The following is a 22,336-nucleotide window of genomic DNA, read 5'->3' as shown; positions in this document are numbered from 1 at the left end:
CTGGGAAACACAGTGAGTCTCTAAATAATAATGATAGTAATAAAATACCTCAATAGTGCTAAATGAATTTTTTAAGTGAATCACGACTGGGCGCAGTGGCTCAAGCCTGTAATCCCAGCACTTTGGGAGGCTAAGGCGAGCAGATCACTGGAGGTCAGGAGGTTGAGACCAGCCTGGCCAATATGGTGAAACCCCATTTCTACTAAAAATACAAAAATAGCCAGGCATGGTGGCTCACACCTATAATTCTAGCTACACAGGAGGCTGAGGCAGTAGGATAGCTTGAACCCAGGAGGCAGGGGTTGCAGTGAGCCGAGTTTGTGGCACTGAACTCCAGCCTGGGTGACACAGCTAGACTCCGTCTCAATCAATCAATCAATCAATCAATCAATCAAGTATACAATTTAATGGTTAAAAAAAAGAATCAGTAGCTTGAAATCATCCAACAAAACACTTCAGGTCCAGATGCCTTCAATTCTACCAAACATTCTGGAAAGAAATAATTCCAAAAAAAAACAGAAAAAGAAGTCATTATTTGCCATTTATTCTGTGAAATTAGCAAAGTTTTCATAACAAAACTTGAAATGGAAATACAGATATAAAAACCCTAAACAAGATACTAGCAAACCAAACCTAGAAATAATTTAAAAAATATATCATGACCAAGTTGAATTTATTCTAGGAATGCGTATTAAATTTTACATTAAAATATCAGTGGTAGACACGCTTTTCTGCAAACCTAAAACTGCTCTTAAAAAAAAAAAAAACAAAAAAACGCTATTTTTAAAAAACCATTACTTATAATGAAATTTTTAAATGCTGAAAGTACAAAAATAAACTTAATAACGGATGTATAAGACCTTTTCACACATACATTCCCTTCAAAAAATCCCCTAAAATACTTGGTGGAGGGGATGAATATATGCAGAAATAAACACAATGATCACAAACTGAAAGATTCTATTTTATCAAAATGTAAATTCATCCCCACTGACGTATAGCAGTAGTTGTTCAAGTAGGAATGGCGCTCTACTGACATTAGTGGGTAGAGGCCAGGGATGCTGCTAAATGTCCTACAATGCAAGAATGTTCCCCCCATGACAAAGACTTTCCAGTCCAAAAAGTCAATAGCGTCAAAATTGAGAAATGCTGACACACATACAGATTCAATATAATTCCGTTTAAAATGCCAACGAGTTTACTGATGGAACTTCACATTCTTTTTTTTTTTTTGAGACAGGGTCTCACTCTGTCACTCAGGTGACAGGAGTGCAGTGGTGTGATTATGGTTCACTACAACCTTCACCTCCTAGCCTCAAGTGATCCTCTCACCTCAGCTTCCTAAGTAACTGGGACGACAGGCACACACCACCACACCCTACTAATTTCTGCATTTTTTCGTTGTTGCTGTTGAGGCAGGGTTTCACCATGTTGCCCAGGCTGGACACCAACCCCTGGGCTCAAGAGATCCACCTGCCTCAACCTCCCAAAGTGCTGGGATTACAGGCACGAGTCACTGTGCTTGGCTCACAAACTAATTGTAAAATATATACAAAAATACAACAGTCAGTAAGTTTTTAGTCAAGAAATTTTTTGGCCAGGAGCGATGGCTGACACCTGTAATCCCAGCACTTTGGGAGGCTGAGGAGGGCAGAACTCTTGAATCCTGGGGTTCGAGACCAGCCTGGGCAGCATAGCATGTTGAAACCCTGACTCTGCAAAAATACCAAACAATTAGCCAGGTGCAGTGGTGGTGTGTGCCTGTAGTCCCAGACACGTGGGAAGCTAATGTGGTAGGATCACCTAAGCCCAGGGAGGGGTGAGGCTGCAGTGAGCCAAGATCGTGCCACTGTACTCCAGCCTGGGTTACATTTTTAAAAAAGACACCTGAGACACGATTTTAAAAAAAGAAAAATAAAAAAAGAAAGTTAGTTTTCCATCTAAGAGACCAATTAGCAGAATAGAGAACCCAGGAAAAGACTCCAGAAAGGGATACTTGATATATGCTAATGGGGTCATTGTACAATCAAGAAAAACTAAAGGATTTTTCACACTTAAAAAACTGAAATCTAGATGACATAAAAACCTAAATTTGAAGGAGTAACCTACACACAAGTAACTAAACTTCACATAAACTAGAAAGATTTTATAAGAAAACAGGAGAGTATCTTCATGACCATAGTGTAAATAATTTTTTTTTTTTTTTGAGACGGAGTCTCGCTCTGTCGCCCAGGCTGGAGTGCAGTGGCACGACCTCAGCTCACTGCAAGCTCCACCTCCTGGGCTCATGTCATTCTCCTGCCTCAGTCTCCCGAGTAGCTGGAACTACAGGTGCCCACCACCACGCCCGGCTAATTTTTTGTATTTTTAGTAGAGAAGGGGTTTCACTGTGTTAGCCAGGATGGTCTCGATCTCCTGACCTCGTGATCTGCCCATCTCGGCCTCTCAAAGTGCTGGGATTACAGGCGTGAGCCACTGCGCCTGGCCATAATTTTTTAATTTTTATTTTTATTTGTATTTTCTTGAGACAGAGTCACTCTCTGTTGCCCAGACTGGGGTGCAGTGGTGCAAGTTCAGCTCACTGCAACCTCCACCTCCCAGGTTCAAGCGATTCTCCTGCCTCAGCCTCCTGAGTAGCCGGGATTATAGATGCCCACCACCACGCCCGATTACTTTTTGTATTTTTAGTAGAAATGGTGTTTCACCATGTTGGCAAGGCCAGTCTTGAACCACTTGACCTCAAGTAATCTGCCCGCCTTGGCCTCCCAAAGTGCTATTATTGCAGGCATGAGCCACAGGGTCTGATCAATAATTTCTTAAATATGACACAAAAAGCCCATAAAAGAGAAGACTAATAAATTTGGTTAGACTTAAAATTTTTAAACTCATGTTCATTCATTCTTTCAATAAATATTTATAGGTGCTAGAGATACAAAGAGAACAAAGACAAAAATCCCTGCCTTCAAGGGATAATGTATCAAAATAAAAGGGAAAAAGCAGACTGCAAAATGGAAGAAGAAAGTTGCAATATATATGATAACAGAGGAGATTAGTATTAACACTTTTTAAAAACTCCTGTCCAGGTGCAGTGGCTCATGCCTGTAATCCCATCACTTTGGGAGCCCAAGGTGGGCAGGTCACCTGAGGTCAGGAGTTTGAGACCAGCCTGGTCAACAAAGAGAAAACCCGTCTCCATTAAAAACACAAAAATTAGCCAGGAGTGGTGGCATATGCCTGTAATCCCAGCTACTTGGGGGACTGAAACAGGAGAATCGCTTCAATCTGGGAAGTGGAGGTTGCAGAGAGCCGAGATTGCGCCACTGCACTCCAGCCTGGGAAACAGTAAAACTCATGTCTCAAGATAAAATAAAAATCTTACAAAACAATAAACGAAAAAAACAAACATCCCAATACAGTAATTTGCAGAAGACTTTACACAGTTCACGCAAGAGAAAATTCTATGGTTAACTGTTATGTGAAAAAGTAGTCCACCTCAATAGTAATCAAAGGAATATAAATTAAAACCACAATGTGATATTGGTAATCCTACTCAACAAGATAAAACTAAAAATACTGGTAATACTATCTATGAGCAAAATATGTGAAGCCATCAGAATTCTGTGACATCACTTGACTAAAGCATGAAAAGTTACAACTATACAAACATACCAGGACTATACAATATGCAACTATACAAAGTTGCATATTTTATAACCCAGCAATTCTACCCCTCAGTACACAAACTCGAGCATCCTGTGCATGAATACCAAATTAATATGTGCAAAAGATAGCTTTTAATAACACTGTCTACATTACCCAAAAACTTCCTTCAAGAATGGGAAGTATAAATAAACTAGTATATTCATATAAGGTATACTTTATAGCAGTTCTCAACATGGGGCAATTTTGTTTCCCAAAATTGAACATTGGGAAACTTTTGCAGACATTTTTGCTTGTTACAACTGGAGGAGAGGGGGAAAGAAATGTGCTACTGACATCTAACAGGTAGAGGCCAAAGGCACTATATATGCAGTCTTCTGTATATATAAGATGTCACAATGTAAAAGGATTTAGGAAAGATAACATTGAACTCTCTCTATACACACACACACACACACACACACACACACTGTACAGGTGAGGAGATAAGACATAATTCATTAAAATAGATTGCTAAAGAGAATACTGATTAATATATAATAAAGCCACATAAGCACTTGTTAGTTTCTATCCCCCAGATGCAGATACTAAAACAAGGATGCCAGTGCAAGTAATTTATTTAGAAGGACAACCCATAAAATACCAGTAATGCAGCAGAGAAATGAAACAAGAAAAATAACAACAACAATAATAATAAAAAGACAATAAAGAGTGTGTTATCTAGTCAATTACAATTGTAGGTAACTGGAGCCCAATTAAGCTTCTTGAGAAACTGTGAGTCAGAGTAGACCATGTACTTCAAAACGATTCCACTGATGCGCAAAGGAATTGGGGTACTTATACACTAACTCCCGTTCAGTCACTTGTTAAAGCCATGGTGCCCCAACTATGCACTGAGATGTCCCGAGGGACTTATGTAAAATGATATGGGCAATGTGGATATTTTAAATATTCAAAGGAAAACAATACAGTATTTGATATTTGTCAAGTACCACAGGAACTATTAGCATGAGGTAACTTAAAATCTCAACATCTGGTCCTTTATTCCCTGTTGATAATGCCCTATCTTTGAGAGGCTGAGTTTCAACAAGGGCTACCAGAAAACCAATATAAAACAGGAAATTAAGATAATTTCAAAATTTGAGAAGCTATACAATGCTCAACACATCTGTACACACGTAACTGCAGTTATTTGAGAAATGAATACAATTTTTTTCAATTATGTATATCATTTTTCTAAACACCTACTAAATTGTGAGGACCTAAATAAATCGTTTGGACATAACAACTTCCTGAAAGGAACTGGTAGGTATTTCTTCTGGCTTACAGGTGCCATGAAAAAATCACCGAGACCCTAATTAGTCAGTGAACTGGGTTAAGTTCAGGAAACTCTCAGATTAAGTGCTCCTAGGTGATTAATTCTCTGGCAATTCTGCACTCCTAGAAAGCTCTGAGGCATCTGGAATTCTCTGTTAGGCACAAGCAGAGCAAAACAGAAACATAACTTGTTACATTCAACTAAGAAAGAAGGTTGCTTTTAACTATCAACTTTGAAATTTGATCAACAACTCTTATTAAAAACAAGCACAACTGTCAATGAAAACTACTTTTCAATAACCAGACATATATTTCTGAAATTAGTTATGTTTAAATACATACCAAAGTAAATATATACCTGTATCAACAAGGTATATTTAACAATGGTAATACTTTGAATATATGGACAACTTATCTTCATTTTGCCATGCATAATTCCCTGAATACATCCTATAATTGTGTTAATTCTCAGTTCTCTCGTAACTTATTCCAATAAACACTTACGAATTTATATAGCTTTAGAATGCAACTCTAGGTCAACAGTGTTTAAATCAACTTTACCCTTGCATTTTTCTCACTTCATTGATACTGAATATATCTATTACTACTACACATTGAGTTAGTCAGCCTATTCTGAGGTTTCCAATGGCAAACAGGATTCACTCTAGCTGGTTCAAATGAATAGACTACAGACATTTCAGCAAAGTTAGAGAAACAACTATGGGTGCTAATGCAACTTGAGATAGCTAAATTAGAAAACCAATACCGCACCTTAGGGCTTGGCTCAAGAGCCAAGATCAGGAAATAGTGATAATAGGGATACTGGAGTCAATAATGGACGAGCTGTTCACACTATTCACTAAGGAAAAGATGTTCCACTTTGTTTTGTCATTGTTGGTGACATCACTTCTAGCCGGGAACTTGGGTGGGGACAGGAGGCGAATTGTGATTGTTTTTTTCCTCCCTTTCCTTGCTCTCTTCCCACTTTAGGTCAATTTTTAAAACATTCTTTTGGTCCTTGGTTCTTATGCAGCTTTAGGGGAAAATGGGCTCACACAGTAAAATGCCAATCTAGATTTTGGATATTAATGTGCAAGACAAGGAGTACTTACAAAACTCAAATCTTATCTCAACATATATTAGAGATACCAGCCTTCGTAATAAAAAAAAAAATTTCCATTTGTCCCTTGTCGTTTGACTTTCCCTATAATGTGTCTCCACCTTATAAATTTTTTGTTTTCTTATGTCATTTATGAATCTTTGCTAACTTATAGATTCTGAGTCAGTTAATTGTGAGTCCATTAATAAAAAGGTCTTCCCCACTCCATGGTTATAAAGGAATTCTTAGTTTTCATTGAGTGCTTTTATTATTTTTCTTTGTATTTGTTGTTTGTTTTTGCCCTTAAACTCTTGATACACTGGAAATTTATCCTGGTTTACACTATCACAGTGAAATGTAAATCTGAAAGAATTTTTCCCCTCACTTTTGTCTTCAAAAGGGCGTCTTTAAATCTCCTAACTGGCTGTAAGATAGTAATTTTTCTCTATAAATTCTGTATCTCAATATATTATGGAATTATTTTATTGCTTTAGTTTTGCAAACTGATTCTCCTGAGTTTCCTAAACATGCAATATTATTTTGAATAAGATCATTTTAAAAACAATGATCATAATTACTTCTTTTTATTGTCTAAATGTGTTAGCTTATATATCCAATATAATGCTAAGTAAGAGTTGTGAGGCTGGGTATCCTTGTCTTCTTTGACAGTGACAATGACTACTGGTTTCCCTTGAGGGTGACACTGACTTTGGGGGTAAAACATTTTCTTTTTATTTTTGTACTCTGATATAATTTTAGATTTACAGAAAAGACAGCAAAGTAAAAAGAACTTCTGAATACCTTCCATCCAAATTCTTCAGATGTAAACATTTTACATCTGTTTTATCCTTCTTTCACTCTTCATATACACATGAATTTGTTCTGAATAAGTGTTTAGCTACAGACATGATATTCCTTTACTCTTTAATATTTCAGTGTGTATTTCCCCCAAATAAACCTATTATACAACCACAGTATACTACAATGTCCCAAAGCATAAGATTAACAATCAATACTATATATATGTTCTAATCCACATAAGATTTAATCCACATAAGATCCACATAATCTAATCCACATAAGATCTAATATCTAATCCACATAAGATCATAATCTAATCCACATACGATTAATCCACATAATCCACATAAGACTTCACACGTGTCTCAACAACGTCCTTTATGCCAAAAGAAATTCTAGGATCACGCACTGCAACCACCTATCATGTTTCTTCAGTCTACTTTAAACAGTTTCTGAGTCATTTTTTTTTTTCCCCCCACACGGAGTTTCGCTCCTGTTGCCCAGGCTGGAGTGCAATGGTGCACCCTCCGCCTCCTGGGCTCAAGCGATTCTCCAGCCTCAGCCTCCCAAGTAGCTGGGATTACAGGCGCCCACCACCACACCCGGCTAAATTTTGTATTTTTAGTAGAGATGGGGTTTCACCATGTTGGCCGGGCTGGTCTTGAACTCCTGACCTCAGGTAATCCGCCCCAAAGAAATTCTAAGATCATGCACTGCAGCCACCTGTCATGTTTCTTTACTTTAAGCTAGAACAGTTTGAGTCATTTCTTTCCTTTTTTTCTTTTTTTGAGACAGAGTTTTGCTCCTGTTGCCCAGGCAGGAGTGCAATGGCGTGATCTTGCCTCACTGCAACCTCTGTCTCCCGGGTTCAAGTGATTCTCCTGCCTCAGTCTCCCAAGTAGCTGGGATTGCAGGTGCCTATCACCATGCCCCGCTAATTTTTGTATTCTCAGTATAGACAGGGTTTCACCACATTGGCCAGAGTGGTCTCAAACTCCTGGCCTCAGTTGATCTGTCTGCCTCAGTCTCACAAAGTCCTGGGATTACAGGTGTGAGTCACCACGCCCAGCATTTCTGACTATTTCATGACACTAACTTTTTTGCAGAGTACAGGACAGTTATTTTGAAGAATATAACTCAAGTTGAGCTTGTCTTACGTTTCTTCATGAGCAGATTCAGACTATGCACTTCTGGCAAGAATACTACAGAAGTGATGTTGAGTTCTTCTAAGGGCATATCAGAAAGCACATAATAGCAATTAGCTCTGTAACTTGCAATGTTTGCTTTTATCATTTGTTAAGGTGATATCTATCAAGTTTCTACACTGCAAAGTTTCTATTTTACCCTGTAAATAGTAGATATCTTGAAAGGAGACATTTTGAGACTGGGTAAATACTGTACTCTTCATCAAACTTTTCTCTGACCCAACTAGTTTCATAGCCCACTTACTGAGTTCCGAAGTTACTTTGGTTAGTAATTTTACATCTTTCAGTGTGGTTGTTATTACGGTGTAAAGGTTATTTGTTTTGTTTGTATTCATTTTCAGGATATTCCCCCTCCATCTTTGCTGATTTTGTTTTCTTGAGGATTTGAAGTATTAAGATAGCTCCAAAAGTCAGGACTATTCAAAAACTATAAAATAATATTCAAATTCAGTATCATTGCCTCACTTCAATTCCCTCTAAACTTTCCAACACACACACACACACACACACACACACACACACACACACACATATATATACAGACACACTCTCTCTCTCTCTCTCGCTCTTTAGGTAACCAATCTCATTATTGTCAGGTTTATCTTTCCTGTACTTCTTTTTGGTGAAATGAACCATTGTTTTCCCTTTTTCTTACCAAAAAAAAAAAAAAAAAAAAGTTGCATACTTTAGATATTATTCTGCACTTTGTATTTTGCCCTAAAAAATATCTAGGGAAAGGCCGGGCGCGGTGGCTCATGCCTGTAATCCCAACACTTTAGGAGGCCAAGGCGGGTGGATCATGAGGTCAGGAGTTCAAGACCAGCCTGACCAACACGGTGAAACCCCATCTCTACTAAAAATACAAAAAACATTAGCTGGGCATGGTGGCACGTGCCTGTAATCCCAGCTACTCAGGAGGCTGAGGCAGGAGATTTGCTTGAACTCGGGAGGCGGAGGTTGCAGTGAGCCGAGATCATGCCACCGCACTGCAGCCTGGGTGACAGAACAAGACTTTGTCTCAAAAAAAAAAAAAAAAAAAAATACAGGGAAAATCCCTACATCCATTCACAGACATCTTCCTCATTCTTTTTTACAGCAGCACAAAACTCCAACATGTGGCTATACTACAGTTCATTTAATCACTGTCTTATATATGAACATTGGATTGTTTCCAATATATTCCAATAACAAATAATATTGCATTAATTTTGTGTACCTAGTTTCTTACTGCTGAAGGCATATATTCAAGGTAAAATCCCAGAAGTAGGATGGTTGAGTCAACAGATAAAACATAAATATGGATTTGGTAAATATTCCTGGATACCTTTACAAAAGTTTATCAATTTATATTCTAAACAACAATTTAACAGTGTCTGCTTTCTCCCATAGCCTGAACAACAGAATGTTCTTATGATTTTAAACTTGTGCCAATCTGATAGGTAAAAATAAATAGTAACTAAGTATAGTTTTAATTAGTAAATTCCTTTTGTAATAAGTAAAAAATGTCTTCTTTTCATATGTTCTAAGATAGGTTTACCAATGTCTCATAGGTACTTAGGTCTATATCAGGATTTTTATTATATTCTACTGACATAAAAGACAGTGTGCTTTCTTTGTAAATCATATTAAGATAATATGCATCTATGCCCCTTTAACAAAAACGTTTTAAGATCCATTTTGTAAAATGTCTTTTCAGGAACTATAAAGGCAGTCAAAAGATAAATGGGCAAAGGATAGGAACAGAGAATTCAAAGAAAAAACAGTAATGGTTCTCAACCCTCGTTCATCAGAGAAACACAAATTAAAACCATCCCATACACAAAAATTAACCATGGATTAACAGCCTAAATATAAAATATACAATCCAGCCTCCAGACTTGTGAGAAATAACCATTAGAAGCAATCATAGAGGTAAATCTTCATGACCTTGAATTTGGCAATGGATCCTTAAATTTGACACATGTATGGGGAGGGGAGGGGAGGGAGGAGCAGGCAGAGAGACAGGGAGGGAGGGAGGGAGGGACAAAGAAGGAAGGAAGGGGGGAGGGAGGGAGGGAGGGAGGAAGAAAGGGAGGGAGGGAGGGAAGGAGGAAGGAAGGAACGAAAGAGAGGGAGGGAGGAAGGAAGGAGAGGGAGGGAGGGAGGAAGGTTAGACTTAAGAAAATATAAACCTATTGTGCACCAAAGAACATCATTAAGAAAGTTAAAAAGACAACCTAGAGAGTGGGCAAAAATAGCTGAAGTTATATACTTGATAAAGGTTTGGTATCCACAATATATACAACTCATCAACAAAAAGACACATAATCTAATTTTAAAATGAGCAAAGGACTTGAACATATATTTCTTCAAAGAAAATACAGACATGTCCAACAAGCACATGAAAAGTAGTTCAAGATCATTAGGCATTAAGTGCACACAAATTAAAACCACAGTTATACACCACTTTATACCCAGTAGGATGGCTATAATTTTTTAAACTACAAAGTAACAAGTGTTGTTGAGGACGTAGAAAAATAGGAATCCTCATACATTTTTGGTGGGAATACAAGATGATGCAGCCACTGTGAAAAACAGTTTGGTGGTTCCTCAAAAAGTTTAAACAGAATTATTATACGACCTAGCAATTCTAGTCCTAAGAATTTACACCTCAAAGACTCAAAAACGGTACTCAAACAAGTATTTGTTCACAAATGTTCAAAGATGCCATATTCACAATAGTGAAACAACTCAAATGTCCTTCAACAGGTGAATGAATAAACAAATAGTGATATATACATACGAAGGATTATTGTTCAGCCCTAAACGGAATGAACCACTGATACATGCTACAACTTAAACGAACCTCAAAAACATATGTTAAGTGAAAGAAGTCACACAGAGAAGGTGACATATTGTGTGGTTCCTTTTATATAAAATGACCAGAACTGGCAAATCCTCAGGGACAGAAAGTAGATTCATGATTGCCAAGGGATGGGGGAGAAAAGAACAAATAATCATTACCTAACAGGTATAGGGTATTTTCCTGGGGAGATTTTTAAAGTTTTGAGAAAAGACAGAGGTGGCAACTGCTACAATGGACTGAATGCTGTGTCCTCCCAAAATTCCTGTATGAAAATCCTAACCCCCAAAGTGATGGTATTAAAAGGTGGGACCTTTCGTATGCAATTAGGTGATGAGAGTGGAACCCTCATGAATGAGATAAGTGCCGTTATAAAGGTGACCCCAGAAAATGTTCTCAACCCTCTTTTTTGCCATGGGAGGGTACAACTAGAAGTTAGTATTCTGCAATGTAGAAGAGGGCCCCACCAGAACCAGATGATACTGAGACCCTGATCTCAGACTTCCAGCCTCCAGACTTGTGAGAAATAAATTTCTATTATTTGTAAGCCATCCAGTCTATGGTCTTGTTACAGCAACCCAATGTAGGGCAGCTGCACATTTATGAATGCTCTAAATGCTACTGAATTGGTACACTTTAAAATGCTTACTTGTATATTACGTGAACTTCAAAGCACTTTTAAAAATCAGACTGGAATAGTATCTTCAAATCATTCTGAAGACTAATCCAAAAACTTGATAAATACACTTTGTTGAAAAGGCTAAGAAAAAGCAAACATTTTAATGTATCACTGATGAGAGTACAGAAGAATACAATTCCTATAGCTGACGATTTGGCAGTATCTAATATAACAAATACATTTACCTACAGACATTCTTTCATAAAGACCAAATAAGGTATACATAAAATTACTCATTACAGTAAGCATTCTCTGTAACAGCAAAAGACTACAAATAACACAATGGTCTTTTAATAGAAGCCTAGTTAAATAAATTCTTGTACATATACACAAAGGAATGCAATGAGCCTGTGTTTTTAAAAATGAAGGAGAGGCCAGGAGCGGTGGCTCACACCTGTAATCCCAGCACTTTGGGAGACTGAGATGGGCAGATCACAAGGTCAGGAGATCGAGACCATCCTGGCTAACACGATGAAACCCCATCTCTACCAAAATACAAAAAATTAGCCGGGAGTGGTGGTAGGAGCCTGTAGTCCCAGCTACTCAGGAGGCTGAGGCAGGAGAATGGTGTGAACCAAGGAGGCAGAGCTTGCAGTGAGATGAGATCACGCCACTGCACTCCAGCCTGGGCAACAGAGAGACTCCGTCTCAAAAAAAAAAAAAAAAAGAAGAAGAAGAAGAAGAAGAAAAATGAAGGAGAAAGGTCTCTATACACCATTACCTTTTGTATAAGACAGGTGAGGTGGAGAAGGAAAGAATATACATTCCTCTCTTATAGGTATGAAAACTAGATAGAATGGACATTCAAGTTCAACAAACTAGTTAAGAGCAGTTAAGTGTGCACAGATGGATGGGAAGGCAGGAAGGCAAAGACTTCTTATTATACAACTTTTAAACTTTTTTATTTTGAACCATGAAAACAAATTTCAAAAGGAAAAATTTTAAACACTATTAATTGCTTTCAAATTAAAACCCAATCCAACAGGTCTGTTAATAGGACTATATGAGAAAATGTATATAAAGCACATCATCAGTGCTTGCCTCACCTACTTTAAGGCTGTAAAATGAGCAAACTCTCTTACTTTATAATAGCCTAATCTCTTGCTAATCCTCACCCATTTCCATGCTCTACCATTCAGCCACAGAACCCTCTATGTTCGGGACTGAACCATACTTTCTTGTCTTAAGGTCTTTTTGCATAATATGTTACCATTTGCCTTTCTCATCCTTCTAACTTCCTTTTACTCGTCTTTAATCTCACCTCAGAGTTTGCTTTTTGTAGGATATACTTTTTTACAACCTCCCCACATTCACACATATACACAGAGACACACAGACTAGGCTGCATCAGCATCCCTTGCTCTTTCTTGTTATGCCCACAGTGTCTTATGGTTGGGGAGACACACTCCAGGTGACACGGCTTGACTCTCAATCTCGAGTTTCACACTTGCTAACTGTATGATCTGGAATAAATTTACCTAAACCCTTTCATCTCAGTTTGCTGATTTACAAAACAAAGATCCCATCTGCCTGATGGGATTGTTAACAAAGATTAAATGAGCTAATGTATGTAAAGCACACAGCTTGCTACATATTGAACAGTCATTAAATAGTAACCAGTTTTATTATACTTATGGCACTGAGCCCTTCGCTGAACTATTAATGTATTTCCCTCTTTGTTCCTCACAATGAAGATGCCTTTAAAAATTACACATACTTTAACACTTTTTAGGGGCAGAGACTGCCTTGATAACTTCTGTATACCCTGGTGGAGTAACTCATACAAGGTTGGTGCTCCGTAAATATTTGATAAACGACTTATGTCAATATGGTAAGTGATAACTTGGATATAAATAAACAAGCTTTCAAGACATCAATTTGGTCAGTTATTTCAATAAAAGATTACTATTCCTTCTGTATTCACAAGCAGAGAATGGTGATTTAACAACTCACTTCCCCCCCGTAATACAAATTAACCTGTTAAGATTTATCTAGAGGAGAAAAAAATCTAGCAGTTATCTCCTAAAATGATAAAAATAAAATTTCGCTTTAATCGCCTTACAATTGCAAACTTAAGACACCTGATTCTGCTACTTGTGTTACTTTAAGAAAATTATTTAAACTTAACTATAAAATGACTACCAAATACTTGCAGGGATATAAAAGAACGAATGCTAGCAACTAGCACACTTCCTAATATGGAGCATACGTACAAATAATATGAGTAAAAATTATAAAAGCCTATGATCTAAAAAATCAATTCATAAAACTACTAAACGAATTTAGATTTCCTCCCAAAATTTCAAAAACTATATAAATGTGTTACACTTTATAGGAGCAAAACTGAACAAGAAAATGGAACATCCTTAAACAACTTACCAATAATATTCTCTATCAGAAAAAGATCAGCATATGTTTTATTTTAGGGTAAATTATGTATGACTAGTGGCAGGTGAAGTAAAAGTCACACTGCTGAACTGACAGGCTCAATGTACATCATTTATTTCAACATTCTGTACCTCGACATCCTGAACACTGGATAAAAAAGTTGATTAAATCCAGAAGTGCGATGTCCCTGTCTTGTTTATATGATTCAATCCAGTCATCCACCACGGACTGTGGAAAAAAAAAATATAAAAATGAAAACTTCAAAAAAAATTGATATTATAGCAAATAAATTTTCAAAAAAGTTTGTGTGTTTGTATGTGTTTCTATCTGAACAAGAAAATTACTTACCTGAAATTATTTCTCTGTAGTCTAATAAAATAGAGACTGCCTCATTTTTAAAGGCCAATAAAAAGTGACTTACTAGGTTTCAAAGATTTGTTTACAATAGAATCCAAAACAAACCTGACCTTACCAATCCCATTAAGTACAATAATTAAGCAAGCATAGATAATATTCAAATCATATTATGAAAATGATAAAAATTAAGTTCACTTCTACATAGACACAAACTTTCTGAGTTATCAAAAAGCATAATGCAGTAGTGCATACAAAGAATGCACATAATAAGAGGCATTTTTTTCAAGAATACAAGAATGGCTTAATATTAAGAAATCAAATAACTGAATTTATCAAGAAAGTGAAAAATTAAAACAACTATTTATCAAATTAGATCTCAAAAATGTATATAAAATTCTGCAGCCAATCCAAAAGGAAAAAAAACTTTCTAGGAAAATTAGGGTTCAAGAAAATCTACTCAAAGGATAAAAAGACTAAAATATATTTGTTGTTGAAATACTTAAGATATTTCAACTAATTAAAGAACAAGGCAAGGATGCCCCTCTAACCATTTAACACAGGGTTGAAGTCTTTAGTAAACGCAAAAGTTAGTAAAATTTGAGTAAAGACAATTCTCCTTTCCCACAGATGACAAGAAAATCCAGGAGTCTCTATTAAAGTGATTCAAGAGATTAATAACAGGAAAATTTGACAAGGTAGCTGACAAGACAAATATACAAAATAACTTAGTGCAATAACTAGAAAATATAAATGGATTAGTAGCTTGTTCACAACAAAAAATACCTAAGAATACATCTTAGATAATTTTTAATGAGGAAAATTATTAAAACTTACAGGATATAAAAAAAGACTTCAACAGGTATCATATTCTGAATTTTAAAAAAAGACTTAGTGCTGTATCAATGAAGTTTGAGAGTCCTGCCAACTTACAAGGCAAATTTAATGTAATTCCAGTTTGCATTCCAGTGGGCAGGATTCCTTGAGATTTTCTTGGGCAGAAGCAGGGATCAGAGGAAATGTATAAAAATGTGATTGTAAAAAAAATAAAATTTTGTGTACTAAAGTATATTCACATACAGTAAAATGCATTAATCTTGTTATATCTTAATTTTTATAAATAAACCCACCTGTGTAACCATAACCAAGATAAAGATAGAAAACATTTCCAGAACTAAAACAGGCTCCCTTAGGTTGCCTTCCAAGCAGTAACCATCCCCAGCACAAAGGGTAATTATTATAGTGACGCATATTACCATGGATTAGTTTGACATGATACTGAAACTCATATAAATGGTATCATCTTTTGTTTTTTATTTCTTTCAAACAAAGTTGTATCAGTAAGATTCACCAGCATTGTTATGTGTATTAGTAATGCCTTTTTTGTATTGCTGAGTATTATTACATTGTATGAATATACCGCAATCTATCACACATTTTACTGTTGAGGAATATGAGTACTCAACATTACTCAGCTGCAGTTGCAGTTTAGGGCTATCACAAATAAAACTGTTACGTACACACATTTTGATGAATATAAACATTCTTTTCTGTATTACAGACCCAAGAGCAGATTTGTTAACACACATTATACACACACATCAAGGCTTAGTAGATATGCCAAACAATTTCTCAAAACAAGTTGTAATAAATCACGCTTCCACCAGCAATGTATGAAATCCAAAAGATGTGAGATTTTCAGGCGCTCTACATCCTCACCCAAGACTAGGTATTGTCAGTTCTTTTAATTTAGCCCATTCTGATTGAGCATATCCCTTCTTTAATGACCTTCCATTGAGGAGAACCACTTTCCCTTGCTCCAAGTGAAAGAGAAGACTTTCTATACATAATACTGTTTCACTGTCTCATCACATTAGTGTCTGGGGGGGTTTGTTTTTAAAGTAAAGAGAAAACTAGAAAGAAGATTATGGTGGTAAGAGAGGGTCAAGAAGAAAATAATACCATGTTATCTGGGCAAGGTTCACCTCTGCTGAATAACATGTCAGGTCCTATAAGCTCAGGATGATGGTGAAACTAGAAGTGAATAGAGCAGATCAAGAGCAACTTTTAGACTCAGGACTGAAGCAGAAATGCTTTGCAACCTAGGTAACAAAGTGTGGCATAAAACTGAAGAAGTTACTTCCTCACTTTTACAGGGGTCCAGTAACGTAAAGGCAGTCTGAGTAGAATTTTAATTCCCAAAGTAATTGTACAAGTTAATACTCCCACCGGTAACATATGAAGAGCTCAAAACATTCTAAGACTGGTGCACAGGAACCTGCATTAGAAATATTAAAACTCTGGTCCGAGCATGGTGGCACACACTTGTAACCTGAGCACTTTGGGAGACCAAGGCAGGCAGATGATGTGAGCACAGGAGTTTGAGACAAGCCTGGGCAGCATGATGAAACCCTGTTTCTACAAAAATTAGCTAGAGTGGTGGTGCATGCCTGTAGTCCCAGCTACTTGGTAGGCTGAGAGCAGAGGATCACTTGAGCCTGAAAGGTCAAGGCTGTAGTGAGCAAAGATCGCACCAATGCACACCAGTGTGAGAGACAGGGCGAGACCCTGTCAAAAAACAAACAAAAACTTGGGGCCAGGTACAGTGGCTTGCACCTATATTTCTGACAACTTGGGGGGCCAAGGTAGGAGGATGACTTGAGGCCAGGAGTTCAAGACCAGCCCAGGCAACATACACAGACCCTCATCTCTACAAAAAGCAAAACAAAAAAATAGGCCGGGCACGGTGACTCACGCCTGTAATCCCAGCACTTTGGGAGACAGAGGCGGGTGGATCACGAGGTCAGGAGATCGAGACCATCCTGGCTAACACGGTGAAACCCCATCTTTACTAATACAAAAAATTAGCCAGGTGTGGTGGTGGGTGCCTGTAGTCCCAGCTACTTGGGAGACTGAGGCAGGAGAATGGTGTGAACCCAGGAGGCAGAGCTTGCAGCGAGCCAACATCGTGCCACTGCATTCCAGCCTGGGCAACAAAGCGAGACTCTGTCTCAAAAAAAAAAAAAAATTAGTGAGGAATGGTGGCACGTGACCACAGTCCCAGCCACTTGGGAGGCTGAGGGAGGACGATTACTTGAGCCTAGGAGTTTGAGGCTACAGTGAACTATGATCATGCTATCACACTCTAGCCTGGGCGACAGAGTGAAACCCTGTCTCTAAAATGAATAAATAAGGCTGGGCGCGGTGGCTCACGCCTGTAATCCCAAGACTTTGGGGGAGGGGGGGGAGGGAGAGAGGGAGAGAGAGAGAGAGAGAGAGAGGAAGAAGAAGAAGAAGGAGGAGGAGGAGGGGGGGAGGAGCAGGGAAAGAAGGAAAGGAAGAAAGAAGAAAAGAAGGAAGAAAAGAAAGAAGAAGGAAGAAGAAGGAGGAAGAAGGAAGAAGAAAAGAAATGAAACGAAAAAGGGGGGAAAAAAGTCAGGCATGGTGGCACACGCCTGTAATCCCAGTTACTTAGGAGGCTGAGCCACGAGAATCACTTGAATGTGGGAGGCAGAGGTTGCAGTGAGCCAAGATGGTGCCACTGCACTCCAGCCTAGGCAACAGAGCAAGACTCTGTTTCAATTAAATAAATACAAATAAAATGAATAAATAAAATAAACACTAAAACATACTATAAAGGAACTGAAAAACAATCACAAATAGTAAACAAGGCCAGGCATTGTGGTCCATTCCTGTAAATCCAGCACTTTCACAGGCCGAGGCAGGCAGATCACTTGAGCTCAGGAGTTTGAGACCAGCTTGGGCAATGTAGCAAAATCTGCCTCTACCAAAAATCCACAAATTAGTCAGATGTGGTGCTGCACAGCTGTGGTCCCAGCTACTTGGGAGGTTGAGGTGGGAGGATCACTTGAGCCCAGAAGGTGGAGGTGGAGGATGAAGCTGCAGTGAGCAGATGAAGCTGCAGTGAGCTGTGAGCGTGCCACTGCACTGCAGCCTGGGTGACAGAGCAAGACTGTCTCAAGGGAAAAAAAAAAAAAAAGTAAGCAAGTAATATAAGAGAAGAAAATACAGAAATAAAAATAAAAAATAGCTCTTTGCATTAAGGGAAAAAATAAATGCAGAAGAAATAGATCCAGATATATATAACTTCCACTATGACAAAGGAGACATTTCAATTTTAGAGAGGAAAATTATTTATATAATAAATGATACTGACCCTACCCTGACATATTGGTTATTTATCCAGAAGTAAACAAAGTTGTACCTTTTATAAGCTCTCAGAGAGGTATGAAAACAAATGAATTTAAAGAACTGAACTCTAGGCCAGATGCAGTGGCTCACTCTTGTAATCTCGGAGCTTTGGAGGCCAATGAGGAAGGATCACTTGAGGCCAGGAATTCGAGAGCAGCCTAGGCAACACAGTGATACCTTGATTCTACAAAACATTTTTAAAATAATTAGTTGGGCACAGTGGCACATGCCTATAATCCCAGCTACTCAGTAGTCTGAGGTGGGAGGGTCACTTGAGTCCAGGAGTTTAAGGTTGGAATGAACTGTCATCTTCAACTGCATGCCAGCCTGGGAGACAGAGCAAGAAAAAGGATTTAAAAAAAAAAAAAGAATTAAACTTCAGAGAGCCATGTATGAGCCTTTCTTGAGTTGGCAGAGAATGGCAACTGTTAGAAGCATTGCCAAGTATGGGCATAGGTGGTTGGATAATGCAGCCTGTCATAATACAGAGGATCACGACTAAGAATTTGTTTTAGAAATCACATGTGGCACATAATCAAATTGTGCTGAAAATTTTCAAGAAGAGGAAAAAAAAAATTCAAGCAACCAAAGGCTACATATAGGGAAGCAAAGAATAGAATAATGACACACTTCCCATTAAAAACAAAGCAAGCCCATGGACAATACAGTAACATATTTAATGTCCTGAAAAAAGATGAAAAAGTCCATCCAGAATTTTTTATTTGGCCAAAAAAAAACCTTTCAAAAAAAGGCAAATAAAATATTTTCAGACTAAAAACTAAAACAAAAAATAAAAACAAAACCAACTTCATGAAAGAGAGATTGTCCAGGCTGGATAAAAAGACCCAACTCGCTGGGTGCGGTAGCTCAACGCCTGTAATTCCAGCACTTTGAGAGGCCGAGGAGGGCGGATCACGAGGTCAGGAGATGGAGACCATCCTGGCTAACATGGTGAAACCTTGTCTCTACTAAAAAGACAAAAAAATTAGCCCGGCGTAGTGGCGGGCGCCTGTAGTCCCAGCTACTCCGGAGGCTGAGGCAGGAGAAAGGCGTGAACCTGGGAGGCGGAGCTTACAGTGACCCGAGATCACGCCACTGCACTCCAGCCTGGGCGACAGAGTGAGACGCGGGGTGCGGTGGCTCACACCCATAATCCCAGCACTTTGGGAACCGAGACAGGCGGATCACGAGGGCAGGAGATTGAGAACATCCTGGCTAACATGGTGAAACCCCATTCTACTAAAAATACCAAAAATTAGTTGGGTGTGGTGGCACGCGCCTATAGTCCCAGCTACTCGGGAGGCTGAGGCAAGAGAATTGGTTGAACCCGAGAGGCGGAGGTTGCAGTGAGCCAAGATCGCACCACTGCACTCCAGCCCGGGTGACATGAGCAAAAGTGTCTCAAAAAAAAAAAAAAAAAAAAGACCCAACCACATAATATTTACAAGAGACACACTTTTAATATAACAGCACAGATAGGTAGCAATAAAAGGATATATATGTATATGTGTGTATATACACACATATATATACACTCGTGTGTGTATATACACATATATACATACACATACACACACATATACACACATATACACACACCATGCAAACATGAACCATAAGAAACATGTTGTGGTTATATTCATGTCAAAGTAGAAATCAAGACAAGAACACTACCAAACAGAGAAATATTTTATAATAATAAAATGATAAATTCATTAGGAAGTTGTAACAACATCAAATTTTTACACCAAATAACAGGAGTCTCAAAATACATAAAGCAAAAACTGAACTAAAAGAAGAAAGAGGCAAATTCATAGCCATGGCTGAAATTTTTAACACACATCTTTTGGTAACAAACAAAAAAATAAATGTGTATAGAAGATAGGGTAAAATTACTAATAAATGTGATCTAACTAATGCATAAAAACTTAATACCAACAATTACAGGATACACATTCTTTTCAATTACACATAAGAATATTCACCAAAATAAATCATAAATCAAACCTCCATAAGTTTTTAAACACTGAAATAATACAGAGCAAGCTCTCTTGCAATAACAGATTTAAAAATCTGTCCCATCTGATTTAGAAATCAGTAACAAAAATATATTAAAATGTCCCCAAATGTTTGGTAATGAGAAAATTTTTTAAACTGAATAAAAACATCTCAAAAACTGTAGAATCCACCTAAAGCAGTGTTTACAAGAAAATTTAGAGCTTTAAATATTTATAATTTATAGCTAAGTTATAGTTTATATAAAGAAGGGTTTAAATCAATGACCTAATAATCTACCTTTTTGGTGGTGGGTTTTTTTTTTTCTTTGAGACAGGGTCTCACTCTGTCACCCAGGCTAGGGTCCAGTGGCACGACCACAGCTCACTGTAGCCTCAATCTCCCAGGCTCAAGCTATCCTTCCACCTCAGCCTCTCAAGTAGCTGCGAACAGAAGCATACGCAACTGCGCCTGGTTAATTTTTGTGTTTTTGGTAGAGACAGGATTTCACCATTTTGCCTAGGCTGGTCTCGAACACCTGGGCTCAAGAAATCCTCCCGCCTTGGCCTACCAAAGTGGCTTCTACCTTAATAAACAGAATATTCCGATGTGGATTGTCTTTATGCAATATAATTCCAACAGAAAATTAACAGAAAGGCTATTTCTGATAACACAGCCACAGACCCAAAGAGAAGGCTATAGCTTTAGAGCATCTGAATCTGATAACAGACACACAGTCATTCTGGGACCTAAGGTGACAGAGGATCTTGTATCCTTAACAAGCGGCTTCCAAGGTCAACCATGCATATCAATAATAAAGACAGCATTTCATGGAAAATTTTGTAAGTCATGTTTGGAAGTAGTCCATATCATTTCAGCTAATATTAATACTTTACAGGCAAGAACTTGTTAGCTAGCCATATCTGAATGCTATGAAAGTAGAGAAATGGAGTCTCTGTTTGCCAGCAGCCTCCTTCAACGTTCTTCACTATGAAAAAGGAAAAATAACTTTTGGTAGATAGCAAGTCACCTCTGCCAAAAACTGCCCCTCTGGCTACCAATATTTATATGCAGCCTTCCCCCGACTTAGAGAAAATATTTATTTGCATGGATATGAGTATTATAGTACTATTTACTATTTTAAAAACCTCACTAAACAATTTAAATGTCTATAAAGGAACGTTTCACTAAATGATATATCCATACAGTAGAATGAAATGTAACTAGTAATACAAATGAGCTGAATCTATGTTAGCACTAATGATAGAAAAAGTTGTTTCTGACATTAAATGCACAAAGAAATGAGTATGATTCTATTTTTTAAGTACATAAATCTCTCTCTTTTTCTCTCACACACACACATACACACAAACATGGGAAAAGGTATGGAAAAATTCAATCTGTGACACTAATAGGATTAAATGTCCTCAATTCATTACAGTTTAAGACTTTGCTACAAAGAAAACCTTGAGACCTCAGCCACAGATCCTCAATGAGAAAGCTACAACAAGCAGCATCTGAATCACAGATTACATTCATACGACAAAAATGATGACATCTGCTATAATTATGATTTTATTATATTGTACTAGCAGGCAGTATAAAAATTAATATTCTGTCTTGTTCCACAAGGCATATGAGGTAGTTTAAAAATAACTGTTTTAAATTGAGAAGAATAAAAAACCATTAAGATTACAAAGAGGAAATATAAATATATGGAAAAGAGCAGTCAATATCGTAAAGATGAGTTTTAAATCTGCCTAAGCTCCCTATAAGGTAAATCT

The 22,336-nt window shown here is 37.7% G+C and overlaps 1 protein-coding gene across 4 annotated transcripts in view; it reads right to left on the bottom strand.

Annotated features, from left to right (window-relative positions):
• STAG1 (stromal antigen 1) overlaps positions 1–22,336 on the bottom strand; it is a 421,343-nt gene that overhangs the window by 216,672 nt on the left and 182,335 nt on the right. For all 4 annotated transcript variants that reach the window (XM_033212569.1, XM_033212568.1, XM_033212571.1 and 1 more), the window contains one exon: positions 14,123–14,219. In XM_033212569.1, coding sequence (XP_033068460.1) covers positions 14,123–14,219 — 97 coding nt within the window. The remainder of the gene's footprint in view (positions 1–14,122; positions 14,220–22,336) is intronic.

The sequence above is a fragment of the Trachypithecus francoisi genome, unplaced genomic scaffold (genome assembly GCF_009764315.1).
Source record: "Trachypithecus francoisi isolate TF-2019V2 unplaced genomic scaffold, Tfra_2.0 Lachesis_group0, whole genome shotgun sequence".
Classification (NCBI taxonomy): Eukaryota; Metazoa; Chordata; class Mammalia; order Primates; family Cercopithecidae; genus Trachypithecus; species Trachypithecus francoisi.
The sequence above is the reverse complement of the archived record's forward strand: the minus strand, read 5'-3'. Positions and strand labels throughout refer to the sequence as shown.